The sequence below is a fragment of the Diospyros lotus genome, chromosome 12 (genome assembly GCF_014633365.1).
Source record: "Diospyros lotus cultivar Yz01 chromosome 12, ASM1463336v1, whole genome shotgun sequence".
Classification (NCBI taxonomy): domain Eukaryota; kingdom Viridiplantae; phylum Streptophyta; class Magnoliopsida; order Ericales; family Ebenaceae; genus Diospyros; species Diospyros lotus.
Genome location: NC_068349.1, coordinates 8,297,921 through 8,314,848, shown reverse-complemented (window position 1 = coordinate 8,314,848; position 16,928 = coordinate 8,297,921). Strand labels below are relative to the sequence as shown.

General features: G+C 35.0%; 1 protein-coding gene across 1 annotated transcript; it reads right to left on the bottom strand.

The window, feature by feature from the left end:
• Positions 1 to 2,274: 2,274 nt before the first annotated feature.
• On the bottom strand, positions 2,275 to 15,129 carry LOC127787125 (zinc finger CCCH domain-containing protein 56-like). The gene is made up of 3 exons (XM_052315001.1): positions 14,923 to 15,129; positions 13,564 to 14,374; positions 2,275 to 2,945 (listed from the first exon to the last, which is right to left on the bottom strand). Exons 2-3 carry the CDS (start codon positions 14,342 to 14,344, stop codon positions 2,665 to 2,667), a joined length of 1,062 nt encoding a protein of 353 aa, XP_052170961.1. The 5' UTR covers positions 14,345 to 14,374; positions 14,923 to 15,129; the 3' UTR covers positions 2,275 to 2,664.
• Positions 15,130 to 16,928: the final 1,799 nt, after the last annotated feature.

Genomic DNA, 16,928 nt, shown 5'->3' with positions numbered 1-16,928 from the left:
TTATATTTGAATAATAATTCTCAATCTTCAAACTATGTTAGTAAAAAAATAGGCTTCTATATAATGCTTTTGGATTTTTATATTGGGAATGGTTTTATTAAATAGCTAAATTATTATTGAGTGAAGATGTGAGATGGGATTTAAGGATAAATCAAGGTGACCAAATAAGAGTAGCTAATTATAACGGTTGAGATTAAATTATGAATTATAATGCAATTAGTTCAAGATTCAATCCTTTAATTTTATAACTGAAACTCATGAGCATTGCGACAATTCGAAAATGGTCTACTAGAAATTAAGTAGTACTCGAGATCCCGTAGCAATGGGTGTATAAATATATATATTTATATGAGTACTTGCGTTATATATATATAAATAAAAAATAAAATATTTTCAATAAAAGTTGAGTGATGATTTGAACTTGTATATTTTTTTATTTTTAGCAATAACTATAAAATCAGATTTATTATAACTTGTAGGCTATTAGTTTAAATATAACTAAAAGAGTTAACTTTTATTTTTTCAAAACAAAATATATAAAGGGTATTTAGAAATTTAATTTATTAACAAAGTTTCATAACACCAAAATAACCTATTGCTTGCATAATAGAGTGTTTAGGGCATGTGTTAAGACAAAGGTCGTGTGTGAAAAAGAAAAATGAAATTAAGTTCCAAGTGTAATTTTATAATTGCTCAAGGGATTTAATTGAATAAGTATAAAAATAAAAGATTAATGTATATTATCCAAAAATTTATGCAGGTTCACGTAATATAAAGTAAAAGTTACAAATAAAATAAATCTACTTTACAAATCCGGACTTGAGTTTTTCTTTTGTGAGAGTCAACCTAATAAAGAAAAGGTGAATTCAAATTAGTTTTAGTTGAAATTTCAAAAATACATTTCAAGTATTGTGTATTTAATCTTGGTTAGTGAAAATTTAAATAAAAAATTACAATCACTCTTGATTTAAACAAAAATAGTGAGTTGTGGGAGATAAATGTGATACTTGGTATGTATTTTAAAGGAACATGTTATAGGTATTTCATGGGTTATACAATGAGCTACACAATACATCATAAATAATAAAAATATTTATTGTCCTTCATCACCTCGTGTCGCTTCACCGTCTTGAATGAAAGATATTTTAGTTATACTTCTCACCGTTTCAAGTCGCCTCACTTTGAATAAGAAGTATTTTAAATATTTTAGTTACATTATTTAATCTATAAAGTAATAATAATATTTTCTATTTTAAAGTTTGATACAAGTTTTTGACTTTTAAGAAATAATACTGAAGGCTAACCCACCATCTACAAACAAGAATTCATATTTAAATTTAGATTTTCAAATGACGTTGTTTAAAATTCATATATTCAAACTTCAATATAATATAATTTTAATATTAATATTCCATTATTCCTTAAAATTCATATATTCATATTTTGTCATGCCTTAATAATTTAATTTAACATTGAGAAATTTTTACCTATTTATTTAACGAAAAGACATTTTCATTTAAATTAAACGAGTATGAGTGTGTGAGTTTAGTTTAGCATTTGTCACCAACCCAAGATTAGCAAAATTTAAGAGTAAATTATGATTGTATAAAAATATATTTTGAACTCATTAATAAAGTATTAATAATAATTTTAATACATAACACTCCATTAATCAATTATCAATATCTCTCTCACTAAATCAGTCAAGTAAGGGGTATATTGGCATTACCTAACAATAAATAAATATTTAATTAGTAAAAATTAAAAAAGAAAAAGAAAAAGAAAAAACCCATCTCGATTCCTAACTTGTACCAAGTTTTACTAAAATTTGCACCAGCCAGAGCCACAGCGCTGCGATACAAAAGAACGCGGTCCCAAGATGACACATCAGAATTCAGAAAAACCATGGAAGAAGCCTATTTCAGAAACATACGGAATGCAAGCAAGGTGATCCAAAATCCAAATAATCAACCTTCAGCACTTTTATCCAAATAAAACATAATCATCCGTTTATCTTACATATTACCGCAATCCACAAAGCGGGCAGGTCGCCAAGGATAATGATGAAATTTAAGAATAATCTCAAACAATGCTTTAGGTCAGGTTTAGTAACAAAATCATACTCTAATGCTAGGTTGGGTTAGGTTAGGAGCTAGGATTTGTGGAAGGGAAAGAAAGGAAAATAAATATGCTATTGCTTATGCATATGTAAAACTAGATGTGCATATATTGTCATTTTCCTTTCTGTCGAAACTTCCTTCTTCCCACACAGACTGAGTCTAAAGGAAAGCAAGTTGATATTATAATACAAAGAGGAACTGGAAACATAGACTGAAGAACTGCGAAGTTATCAGTTGTACAAAGATTAGTAGTAGTTACATTGGGGCAAGAAAAGCCATTGAGTTTTGTAATTGACAACAAGAGAAAGTTTACATAAGTTACTGAAGCTAGAAATTCTGGTAAATCCGTGTATGCTCTTCAGACTCTACAAGCCAAAGCGTTGCCGGAAACTCTGAAAACAACAAGATGAACATTCTCCTCATCAAAACGCTTGAACAACAGAAGTACCATCTCTGAAAGAGCCAAACACTCGGTTCTTTCATGAGTCCAAACTGCAAGTCCGCTTTGACAGTCTTAGTATATGCTGGTGAAGAATTTCGAGTTCTACTCAACATCATCAATCCAGTCACCATAGATCCTACTAATTTTGTCTGGACCCTTCCACTTCTGGTGGGGCCTATGGCCGGTCCTCTGGATTACATTGGACAACCTCTGTGTTGGAACCCCCATATGATAGTTATCTGAATGAGGAACTGAAGTGATAGGCGCAACAGCAGCATCTGCCGGAGTTTTAAAAGGGACAACCCCCTGCTTTACCTCCTGAGGAGCAGAAACAGAATCTCGCGCGTCTGCCTCTGCAGGTCCCCCACCATAACGATGCAATTCTAAGACAAGGAAAAACAGAAAACTAAGACTATACATTAAGAAGACCAAATAAATGGCACTAACATAATTTTTTTTTTAATTTTGAAGAAGCTATCATTATTGCAGAAGATATGATTATAACAAAATTTTTGCTGGATTTCATGATGTATAAGATGAAAGATAAGAAGAGGAAATTCCAATCTTTTGGGGGAGTTAGGGTTTGTTGGTGACTGCCACTCTTGTTTTTAGGGCGGCCACCTTCATTTTAGGTTATTTTTATTTTGTTCTATGCTTCTTCCTTAGTTTTCTACTTCTCTTCCATCTTTCTTTGTCTTAGGTTTGTGTTCCCATGGCACTTCTTAATTTAAACTTCGCCAATTAAAAATAAATAAGAAATAGAAAAAGAAAAAAATAGTACAATAATTTAACAAAAATCAAGATTCTTGACCAACCGGGTCAAGCTTTCCACTCAGGGATTCTCTACATGTATGGTCATGGGTTTAACTCTTGCTTCATCACTTTCATGCGCCCAATGGACTCTAGATTTTAGGATTCACTATCAATGGATGCCACACCAGTTTTAGGTTTTAGGTTTTATCATAAAAAAGCAAAATAACTTGGACTGAAAGGTCCATTATCAGTAGCCAACCATGAATAAAGCAACAGGCTAACAGTGCTCTGAAATGGTATGGTCTAAGAACAAAGCTTTACAAAGCCGAAACTAGTGAGGCATGCACCTGAGGAAGCAGAAACCCAGTTTATATCAACTCTACCATGTCCTTTTCAACAACAACAACAAAGCTATGAAACTACAAATATTTATTTTTTTCAAAATTTGAGCTTATTTACAAAAAAAAAAAAAATACAACTAAAATCCTAACCAAACTTATTCCCAAAATAGAACTTTCCATCACATCACTCACATCTCATGAACCAATGCACATGTAAAATGTTAGGAGATATGTAAAAAGGTGTAACAGCTAATGCGTTTCCAATTTTGTTGAAGAAAACGCCAAGGCGGTTTATGCCTTCAAGCAAAAACCTTCTTTTCTGCCAAAACAGAAACCACCAAGGAGGTTTATTATCTAAATGAGAACTCAAGTTTTCTGCCAAATGCAGTTGCCTTAGGCAGAAACCACCTTCCCTAAAGAAGAAACCACCAAGCAGTTTGTTGTTTAAGGTTTAAACCGCCTTGGCAGTTTATTATTTAAGGTGGTTTGTTATCTAAGCGGTTTTTGCGCTAAAGAAGAAACCGCCAAACACTTTCTTGGTCCAGTTTGGAACTGCATTAGTGGTTCCCATTTACATATCTCCTGATATTTCGCATGTGCGTTGAACAATGAGATGTGAGTGATGTGATGGCGAGTTTTATTTTGGTAATAAATGTGGGAGAATAATTTGGAGAGAAAAACTTAAAAGATTAGTTTATTTTAATTTGTTATTTATAATAGGCATAACGGATCTTAATCTACAGGCTTAATCTATGGACTTAACCTAGGGCTAATTACAAGACCTAATAATTACAAATAAAATACACATAAAATATGTACAATTATACTAATAATTCTAATACTCTCCCTCAAGTTAGTTAGAACATAGATATCATATGTACTAAAATTGTTACAAATATATTCTACCCGAGAACCCTTTAGAAACTTGGTGAAAACATCGGCAAGTTAATAATTGGAGTTAACAAACTCTATAACAATAACACATTCAACCAACTTCTCTCTAATAAAGTGATGGTCAATTTTAATATATTTGGTCCGTTCATGGAACACTAGATTGGAGGCAATGTGCAAGACAACCTAATTATCACAAACAAGCTTCATAGAAGACACTTCACAAAACTTGAGTTCTTGCAAGAGTTGTTTAAGCTAGTTAAGCTCACAAGTTGCATTAGCCATAGCCCAATACTCTACCTCCGCACTGGATCTAACTACTACATTTTGTTCTTTACTTTTCCAAGAAACTAGATTTTCTCTCACAAGAACACAATACACAGAGGTTGACCTACAATTAGAAGGAAATCCTGCCCAATTTGCATCTGCATAACAACAAATATTTGTGTGTCCCTGTGAGAATCTCACATTGCCTCAGCAAGAGAGACTTGGGCTATATATAAGGAGGATCCCTCCACCTGTCAAGCTGGCTTTTTAGGTTGGAGTTCTACCTCTAACTTGTTCACATGATATCAAAGTCAACCTGGGGGACTACTCTTGATTGTGGTTATGCCTAGTAGTGTTCTAAAACATGCTAGGCACCATTCGGACGCCAGGCTAGGGCCTAGCGCCTAGGGTGCCTAGGCGGGGTCTAGAAAAATTGTTGTTTTTTTTATTTTTTTGAACTTTTTGATGTAATGTCATATTATTTTCAAGTAAATCAAAGTAAAAAATCAACAATAATGCAACATAAACCAATAATGCAACAATAATGGAATGACAAGTGAAATAATGGAATTAAGCATGAGAAAACAAACTGTTGTAGTTTAGTTCAGGGTTCAAGAAGGCAAAAGCAACAATAATGCAACATAAACAATACTTGAAGAATCTAAGTATCTAGCCATCTAATTGGACTTCTTCTTCTCCATATTCTTCCAACACAAGATTTTCATTAGACTCAAAATCAAATTCAATGAGTTCTTGCTCATCTTCTTCTTCTGATTGAAAATCATCTTCATGAAGCTCTCTCATTCTAGAACTTCTTCGAGGTTGAAGCATCTTGTTTGCTTCGGATGCTTCACCAACCACTTCCCAAATAAGCCCCGTACCAGGCTCAACTTCTTCATCATCTCCTCCTTCAACTATCCATCCTTGCGCATGACTAGCATCACTAACAAGTAGCACATCAACATTCATTTCTTTCTCTCTTTTTTGCTTGTTCATTAATTTGGCATTAAATTGGACATAGACTAGATTGTTCAATCGATTCACGTCCAATCTATTTCTTTTCTTCGTATGTATCTACATAAATAAATAAGAACAATATTAATATAAATGATAGGGATAATGAAATTAAAATATTAAAAACGTTTTAAAATATACATTATAGATTATACACTAATTCCTTCAAAAGTGCTCCAGTTTCTTTCACGACCGGACAAACTACTAGTTAACGAGAGGATCTTTCTCGCCATTCGTTGTAAGTTTGGAGTTTGATTTCCATATGTGGTCTACCATGTAACTACAACATAGGTCAAACAAGTATGAAGTAAACAAATTTATACACTAATACTGTAATAGTAATACACAATAGAAACTAAGAAAATGACTTTAATCTTATACCTAGATTATAATTGTCATCATTTTTTGCACACCCTTGAGTTGCCCATGATTTTCCTAAAGCTCATTCTTTACGAGTATACTTTGGCAACTCAACATTTATAACATGGCCTTACAATTCACCATCATTTTCATAAAACATCTCCACAGAGTTAAAAAATCCACCTATCACTTCATGATCAAGCTGTATATCCATATCCTTAAAGAAGTAGTGAGGATTCAAAAGGTAAGCATAAAAATGTAGTGGACTATCTAGCCTATCTTTCACCCTTGTTTCAATAATCTCCATAATAGGCTGATAGTTCTTCTCAAGATTATTCAGGGCCTCTTTAATATCTTTCTTTCCCTGCACAATCTCTCCATATAAAAAGCCCATAGAAGGCTTTCTATCTGCATCAACAATTCGAAACACCTTCACCAAAGGTGCAAAAATCTTGAGGCATAAACTCACACCATTCCAAAAAAGAATACTCATCATAGTAGCATAAGCTGCTTTCCCTTTAACAGTCTTGGACCATTTGCACTCTTCCCATTCAGAATTAGTAAACATTGTCTTCAATTGGGCTTTTTTCTCCATCAAACTTTGCAAAGTAAGGAAAGAAGAAGCGAATCTAGTGACTCTCGGTCTCACAATATCCCTCTTCTTCGTAAATGATCTCATTAAGAACAATGTCTTATGGTGTGCATAAATGAAGATTGTCAAATTCTTGGCCTGATTAATAACTTTCTTATATCTTGGCAAATTTTCAATACTTTCTAGCATCAAATTGATAATGTGAGTAGCACATGATGTCCAAAATATATTTAGCCTCTTCAACTTTAATAATTTTGCCGCTCCCATATTATTAGCAGCATTGTCAGTTACTACTTGAATGACATTTTGTGGCCCAACTTACTTAATGCATTTGTCCACATATTCAAAAATTAGTTCACTAGTATGTACTTCATCTGAAGACTCTGTGGAAGAAAGAAAAGTAGTACCTGCGATAGAATTAATACATAGGTTCATGATACTCCTCCTTTTTCTATTTATCCAAGCATCTGTCATAATGGAGCATCCATTTCGTGCTCACTCTTCTTCATGCTTTTTCATTACTCTTTAGTTCTGTCAACTTCTCCCTTTAACAATGGTTCCCTCAACTGGTATTGACTAGGAGGTTTGAAGCTCGACCCAAATTGACCAATCGCCTCAACAAACAATTTAAAGCTCTGGTTTTGTACACCCATCTAGCACAATATTGACGAACAGACTGTGTTCTCTCTTTAAAGAGTGTTTCGCTGATATTTTGTTACCTTTGTGTCATTCTTGCACTCGTTTCAGGGGTGATGGAGCTTGTAAACTTATCCATAGGGTCAAGTGTACGGGGTGCTTTTTTGCTCCATAACTCTTGCAATTCATTTTCAGCATCCCCTTCCTCCCTTTCAGAAATATTAACAGAGAATCTCATCACATGTTCCTCTTTCCTCTTATTCTTCTTCTTACTCTTTGCCTCGACAATAGCATTCTTACATTTGGCTTTATCATCCGGAGAAGATTTTGGACATGCAAAAACATTTCCGGAAATGTGGCCGATGTGTTCTTTAACTCTATAAACTCCTCCAGACATAACTTTGCCACACAGCTTACATTTAACTTTGTCTATATTCTTTGGATCAACTAACATTCCATACTCCCATCCGATATCATTTGACTTCCTTTTAAAAACTGAGACAGCATCAGACGATGCTCCCGTACTCTTAGTCCCATCCAACATTTTTAATTTAATCGAAGAAACCTACAACATAAACAAATCAGATGGATTGTTGCAGCTTGCACGTGTGTGTATATATACTACATATATATGGTTGTTTAACACTAACAGTATAATCTATATCTATATATGTTATATAACAATACATATAGGCATATAGCAATAGCATTCTATGAAATTGTGAGTAATATTGTAATAATATATATTATATATATACTATATACTATATAGTATACAGCAAGATGGCTATTGCAAATCGGGAAGAACAGCAAGAGAGAAAGATATCGGTGGTCGGAGGAAGAATAGCGTCAGCGAGCGAGAGAGACGACTGGAGGAGGCAAAGGGAAATCGAAAAATTAGGGCCAAGAGAGATGATGGTCGGCGGCAGAGGCGGAGGCAGCAATGAGGATGAGCTTTCGAAGAGAGAGGCGGTCGCGGTTGGGAGAGAGCAATTGGGGCAAATGAAGCAGAAATACGATCTGTTTTGTCTCTTCTTTAAAACCCTAAAAATTTAAAAGTAGGCGGCCCATGCAGTTAGGCGCCGCCGACGGCCGATTAGGCGGATCGGTGCCTAAGGGGGCTGACTAGGCCAAAATCGCGGCGGTCAGCAGCCGCCTAATACCTCGGCGATGCCTAGGCCGATTTTTCGAACATTGATGCCTAGTACCCAGTCTTCTTATACGAGCATGTATCAAGTATTGGAAGATGCTTCGGTGTTGGGGGGGGGGGGGGAAGGATGTGTGTGAGAATGCCACATCGCTTCAACAAGGGAGATATAGGCTATATATATAAGGAGGAGAATCCCTCCACCAGGCAAGCTAGCTTTTCAAATTGTAGTTCTATCTATGACTTGTTCACAGTCTCTTATCCTCATAGAATAGCCTTTCACCCAGTGCTTTTTTGATGTATCTCAAAATTCGAATAAAATCCCAATGAGTATCACATGGAGAACTGAGAAACTGATTAACTACGCTCATAGCAAAAGCAATGTTAGGACGAGTGACTATGAAATAGTTTAACTTGCCTACCAGTCTTCAATACCTTCCAAGATCTGAAAAGAGCTCCCCTTGTCCCAGCAAGAGTTTGACATTTGGGTCCATTGAAGTGTTAATCGGTTTGCAGTTCACCATACTAGATTCTTCTAAGATGTCAAGTGCATACTTCTTCTAAGAGATTGACATACCATCTCTTGATTGTGCAACTTCAATACCCAAAAAATATCGAAGACTGCCTAGGTCTTTGGTCTGAAAGTGCTGATGTAGATGTTCTTTCAGCTTCTATATGCCCACCTAATCACTCCCTGTGATAACAATGTCATCCACATAAATAACAAGGTAGATATATAAAGAAAATGAGTGTCGATGGAAAACCGAATGATCAGCTTCACTCTAGGTGAGACCAAAGGCTTGAACCATAATGTTGAATTTGTCAAACCACGTTCATGGAGATTGTTTCAGACCATAAAGAGACTTCTTGAGTTATGTAAGAAGGGGAAGATTTGTGGAATGAGGACCTGCAGATGGTAATGGGGGTCCATAGAGGAGGAAACAGATAGACCCGAAAAGGGTAGCGGAAGAGAAGAAAAAAGAATAGGCAATACTTGGTCAAGGCTCTGTGAATCAGGCTGAGCAACCAAGAAGAAAGACTGCTATTTAAAGAAGGTGACATCAGCAGACATAAGATAGTAGTTTAACTTAAGAGAATGACACTTATAACCTTTTTGCAACCGAGAGTAGCCGAGAAAGATACACTTGAGAGATTTGACAACAAGTTTATCTTGTTCAAGCAAAAAAGAATACACAAAACAGATACATCCAAATACACAAAGGTGAACATAATAAAGTGGATGTGTAGGGAACAAAAGAGAATGATAAATTTTGTCCTGTAGCACTGAAAATGCCATGTGATTTGTCAGATAACATGCAGTAAGAACATCTCCCCAAAATTTGGTAGGAAAATTGACATGTAAAAGTAGTGTCTGTGCAGTTTCAATGAGATGGAGATTTTTTCGCTTAGAAATACCATTTTGTTGAGGTGTGTAAAGACATGAAGATTGATGCAGGATGCCATTAATAGTTATGAACGTAGTAAATTGAGAGGAAAAGTACTCAGGGGCATTATCACTAGGTAAAGCACGTCTATAAACTCCAAATTGTGTTTTTATTTCAGCAGTAAATGTTCGAAAGATAGAAAACAATTTAGACCGACTCTTCATGAGAAACAACCAAGTGTAACGAGAGAAGTCATCAATAAAAGCAACAAAATATGAAAAATCAAGAGTAGAGTTGACTCGACTGGGCCCCCATACATCAGAGTGCACAAGGCAAAATGGAGTTGCAGATCTATTATTGATGCGACTAGAAAAAGAACTACGAGCGTGTTTACTACGCTGATATGGCGACTCAAGATGAAATGTTCAATGTCTTCAATCTAACAATAATAATACAGTGCAGGTAGAGGGCAACAAATATGGCGATGGTTGGAACCATGCCAACGAAGATAGGGCTAAGAGCGGGAGGAATGTCTTTCCTCATGTTCCCTTAGTAGAAAAGTTCAAGCGGTTCAGGAAGATGTCAAGCAAAAGTTGCACAAATAAGAAGTACAAGGTGACAACTAACAAGTATAGGAAGCACAAGGTATTTGAAGTTGGAGATGAAGTCATGATATTCTTGAAGAAGGAACAAATTCCAGCAGGAAAACAGAACAAGTTCAATCCAAAGACGTATGGTCCTTACAAGATTATAAAGAAAATCAATAATAATGCTTATGTTGTGGATTTTCCTAATCATATTAGTATTTCCAAATATTCAATGTGGCTAATCTCTCTTTGTACTTGCCGGACGTGGATTTGTCCTACTTGGATCAAAATTCGAGGTCGAAATTTTTCTCAAGTGGAGGTGATGATGCGGTCAACAATCAAGACCTAGTCTAAGACCGACCCGACCAAACCAAAATAGTAGCGCTGGAACAGTAGCATTGAAATAGTAGCAAGCAGTATTTTAATACTTCTTAAGTTTTAGAATTCTGCTTGATTTAGGATTCTACTTTATTTTTTATTAGGGTTTTATTTTTATGAGGATTCTAGTTAAATTTTATTTAGGATTTATTTCTATTAGAATTCTAGTTAGATTTTAATTACAAATATTATATATATAAATATACCTAGAAGTTAGGAGTTGTAATCAAGTTTTATCAATACAAATTTCAGCAACCTATTTGGGTTTTCTTAGCAAAACAGTTTTGTTTTTGTGTCTTCTTGAAAGCCAAGTTTCGGGCATTAAAGTTTGTTCTTTTAAGGGTTTATTTTAGTGTGTTTTATTCACACACGCGCTACACGCTGCGTCACTAACTCGGCACACACATAAAACATAACACCAACGAACAGCATAATAGTTCTAAAAAAAAAAAGAAAATCACAAACAGCATAGTATCAAATATTCATACATAGTAGATTAGTGCACATGAAGATAATAACAATTTCTTTAATTCATACATTAGAAAATGTGCTAACATATTTGCCACATTGCAGTGAAAATGAAGAACGAATAAAATGTTCTAACTTAGATTATATAGTGCACATGAAGAGAATAACTTCTTCTATGTTTCCTACATTAGCAAATTATGCTAATATATTTGCCGCATTGTAGTGAAAATGAAGTATGAATAAATGTTCTAAATTATATTATATGCAGCACATATCTTTATAAGAACTTACAAATTTAGGTTTTTCTAAAATTTAATTAGTTTAAAGAAGGAATATTTAATAGATTAAAAGTACGTATTAGTTTTATTTTTAGCAATAAATTCGTAGGAAGTCTCTTCGAGCTTGGATGTCAGAATGTGTATCTCCAGGTGTGCAGAATGTGTTATGTACAAAAATTACTAAAAAAATAGAAAAATGACTGGATACATGTCTAATAAATCATGTGTTTGAGATGGACATATTTATCATTATGTGTCTAGCTAGATGTATCCAGTAACAACATACCATGCACTAGCCCAAGAATCAAGTGCCCCACATAATTTTTTTGAAATCCATAAAGGGCCAGTCACACTTAGTCAGGGCATAATGAGGTTAGTGATTTAGTTAGCGCCAGTCACGCTTAGTTAGGGCAAACCTCCCTAGCAAATGTATCTAGCACAAGTTAGTGAAGTTATAGGTTTGCTATTGTCACAGAAAAGGCATGGCAATGAGCTCTTCTTCACCTTAGCTCTGAATAGGACAGGCTAGCTTCTTTGGATCAAGCATATAGGGATGAATGGGGCAGGAAGAAGGGATCAGAGGGTAGTAGGGGGTTTGCTCTGACGAAAACAGCAAGCAGCTTCAGCAGTTTGTTGGGAATTCCTTGCTGTCAAAAAATGTTAAGTCCTTTGTTTCTGGATCGTACCATGGATATAAGTGGAGTGATAGATTTGCCACAGTTTTCATTGACTATTTGGTGCCAGGTACCACCCAGAGCATGTTACAAGATACATCTGGGAGATTTGGCAGAATAATGGATTTTAAGATTGTTAAAAAGAGAAGGGAAACTTTTCTCAAATTTGCCTTTGCATGTTTCATGTTTGAAAAAGAAGCTGTAAGTGTTATCAATGGGTTACTAGTAACATGTTCAGGAGGAAAGGGTAATTAGTCAAACATCCTGACTTCCCTTCAGAAGATGGTAAGAAACAGCCTTTCCTCAAGAACAGTGTTCAGAGTGGTAGGGTATGGAAGCCTGTGTTGGCGTACAAACTGCCTGCCTAGTGAGTCCACAATGAGTCCAAAAAGACAAAGAGGCTGGTCCAAGGCCTTTGGATTCAAAAGGCTGATATTGTATACTGCTCAAAGGCAGAAGACACTGGCTGGTTGGAGACTTGCGTGGTGAGTTCTCAGTGAATTACAGAATATTTTTTGACAATGATCCTCTGCCCAACTACAAAATTCTCTTGTTGGGACTGAAGATGGTTTTACTGAAATTTGAGGACAAGGAAGGTAAAGATGCTTCGTTATCTGAAAGGAAAAAATGGTTCTCACAGTGGTTTGATCTAGCAAAGGATTGGCAAGATTACTTTGTGGATGAGACCAATTCCACACAGACTCTGTCAAGTAAAGAGTAGGACGTATGTTATAGTAGCATATGTATATGATTGGCACAAAATATCATTTCTTGTGCATGTGCTTGTTATCAGCCAAATATAAGAGAAGCACGTATCTGTCTTCTAATGTGGAAGACTTAAAGACATTAGATATAAGGTAATGGCAGTGGGCTATATAGGCAAAGTCCATCTGTGTCTAAGTCTAACCATGAATAGGTATAAGCATATTACAAATGAAGTTTTCTCCAGTCAAAAAGGGAAAAAAAAAGAGACAAGACAATCTGACAAAATTTGTATATTGCTATTTCTGGTACTCAATGTGATAAACATGGAGCCAAAATTTCTAAAGACGGAACTGGAATCCAGTAAGTCAGTATACCAAAATGCATCCAATATTGAGAATTAAAAGAATAGCACAAAAAATAATAAAACACATTCTTTCTGTATATATTCACTAGGTGATGGAACACAGACACTAGTTTCCTGAACAGAGATAATTAATCGCCAATGATTTGTGCATGAAATCATACCTTGAGCCCCATGAGCAAAATGACATTTGTTTCCAAATGGACAGTACCCTGTTAACTCCCACTTGTTACAAATCCTGGTTTTCCAGTTGGAAGGCTTCACAGTAGATCCATTGGCATTGCCCCCATATTCGCGACCACTTCCAGGACCCAAGCTTATTGCCACACTCTCTCGAGCTTTTGATTGCTCATCGTGAAGAAAAGTGCAATTATCTCCATATGGGCAGCCCTCTTCAGTATAAAATTTCTTGCAATGTCGACCTTTATATGACCTTTGAGTCTCCGCAACAAGAGCAGAGGACCCAAGTGTTGGAATCTGGAACTCCCCCATTGGCTCAGATGATACAGCTCGCTCCTCACGTGCTGCCACAATTTCTTGCCAATTGTGAGGTGGACTTCTAAGTTCTTCTCTACCATGCGCAAAATTGCAGTTGGTGATATACGGGCAAGTTCCAGCTCGGAATTTGCAGCACAATTTGGTTTTGAAAAACATCTTTCCAATTGCCTTTGATCGACTATCACCTGATTGGGAGTTTCTTGATTTCTTATTTGGTGGTTCACTTCCAGACCTTGTTTGCTGTTGCCTTCCATCATAGTTTGAATTAGAAGTATTATCAACAGAAGCCTCTCTATTCCATGCCCCATAATCATCTTCAGTTGCCCAATCTCCCTGGTCAGCCACCCCTGAACCCCAATTCTCAGCAACACTATTATTGCTTTGGGGTCCAGTAAGTATCTGAACAACATTGCTTCCAGAAAACCCGGTTTCGCGGCCGTAATCCATTACAAACAGAACCCAGAAGCCAAGTTTTAACTTCAGAGATGGCAAGGTAGTAAAAGATGAGAAACGAAGCAATGAAGATAAACCTCTAGCCGGCAAAGCAGTAGCTCAAATAAATAAATGTAGCAAAGCCACGTAATTTAAGCAATTAAACTTATGAACCCTAACTGTTAATCGAAGAAAATACTAGACCGTCCAAAACAACATCTAAAATCCAGATCACCTTGTTTCTATCACAACTCAGTATCCAACTATACAATTCCAACAGTTTAAGCAATGGGTATGGAACTAAAACACCAATTCTGGAATTAAACTGCAAACATTTTCGATTCTACAGAGAAAATGGGGAGAATTTGAGTCTTTTCAGACAAGAAGAACAATAACACAGTAACAAGAAGTGGAAGAACAGCTACAAGAAAAACTGATAAATACAGCAAACGAACAAGAAGTTGCATGAGAAAGTATAGCTATCGATTTGGATTGGATCCATACATATGAGACCAGATTAATGGAAAACCGAGCAATTAGTGACGAGAGAAAATTCTAAAAATGAACAGTTGAGGAAGGGCCAGCGGACTTACATTCAGATCAGAAAGATGAGATTTTTACGGATAAATTAGGAAAATCCCGAAAGAATCCCCCACCATGTTTGCTATTCCCATAAAAAGATTGATAGTAAGAGGTAACTTTGCAATCAATGAAGCCGAGAGGAGAAGCGGTGAGGGCGAGAGTTGTGTTCATTCATCTGTTTTCTTTTTCCTTTTCTTTTATTGGCGTTTGTCATGTTCTTACGCTATGTTTGGAAGGAAAGAAGAAATAAAAAAGGAAAGAAATGAATAGATTTATTTGGATAACTTATGTAATTAGATTAGCAAATGCACACTTTATAAAACACCGAAATCCTTGGCGTAATTGGTATGATCTGAAAGAGCGCAGCCCTTGGCTATCCCATGAATGAAAATAAGACATCTACAGTAACAAAATTTAACGTTAAAAAACACATTTCTTTCGGATAAAGATATGAGTTTTTTTCAAATAAAAGATTTTCAAACAGAATAAATAGGTTTTTCCATCTAGAATCTAGAAGAGATAAATTTTTTCCTATTAATTACAGAATTAATTTTAAAAGAAAAATTTTAAAATTTTTGTTGTTAATTTAGAATAATCACTGATTGATGATGTATATAAATTTGGTGAAATGACTTATTTTCATTAGTGAGACAGTCAAGGAAATAGGGCGAGGAGACAACAGATCTAGACTCGATTTGAAAGACAAAAAAATAAAAGTATGACAAATTAAAGATACAATTTATGTCATTAAATACAATGTAGAGTTTTTTTTTTTTTTTTTTTTTTTTTTTTTTTATACTTGACAAAAAAGTAACAAACACGAAACCTAAACTAACTATTGCATAGTTCAATTGTTAACAAATGAACATTGTGTAAAAATTTTAACAATAACATGAGAGAAATCCCAAATATAAACCCATAACAAATAAATGGCTTAAAAGTGCAAAATAATGGGATTATGCAATCAATAAAGGCGGGAGGAGAAGTGGTGAGGGGGAGAGTTGTGTTCATCTCGAGCACATGAGCATATATCAATGACCTACCATCCACATTGAGCTTGTAACTCTCCAACTCTGGCGAGATCCAATGCACATCTCGAGCAATAGCATGTAAATCTCCATAATCGGTTCACTAAATCAAAGACATTACAGAACATCGTGAATCTAGGATTTTGAACAAATAATTCTCACTAAGATAATTGGAATACATACCAGATGCAAAAATTGCTTGAGTCATAGCGCCAAACCTGATTGGAAAAATCTATTAGCACAAATTGGTTTCTCCCCCTTCTCCCTCTTTACGTCATAGCAACCTTTTGATGGTTAGAGATAATGCCTCACCCTAATGGATAGGAAGATGACCAATTTATATATTCTGCCTTTTAATCTGGTATGTCAATCAAGCAACCGGATGAACATATGAGATTCATTTGCTATTAAATTAAAATTGAATTAAATAATAATTGCAATAATAATTCCACAATTAAGAGAATTATCAGTTACAATCATTAATCAAAAATTAAATTATCAGTTACAATCATCATTAATCAAGCAATTATTCAAGTTACAAATATAGAATATTTTCTTATATTCTCCCACTTGGCCTGTTAATCAGATAATCGTAATATTTAATAGCTCATACATTAAGCGCGCATAAAGAAATAAATCTCTTATATAATATTCAACATAATTACCTTAATATGACAAATCAACAAATGTGGGTTATGGCGATTATACAAAAATTTTATGTCATGCAATAATTGCAATTTCTTCCATATACCACAACGCTTGCAATTTATCCTATTAGGTCGGTTAATATATATAATTTTTCTCTAATGGTCCACGATAATATCTCATAGAGACTTTCCTATTTAAAACAAATATTAGGTGCACACCATCTTGTAAACAGGAAATATATATATATAAGTGCAAATCAAAAACACATAAATTGAGCTCAGAGTGTCAACATCATCATAAAACATCAATCATCAATACAACCGAGACCCATTTCATGAACA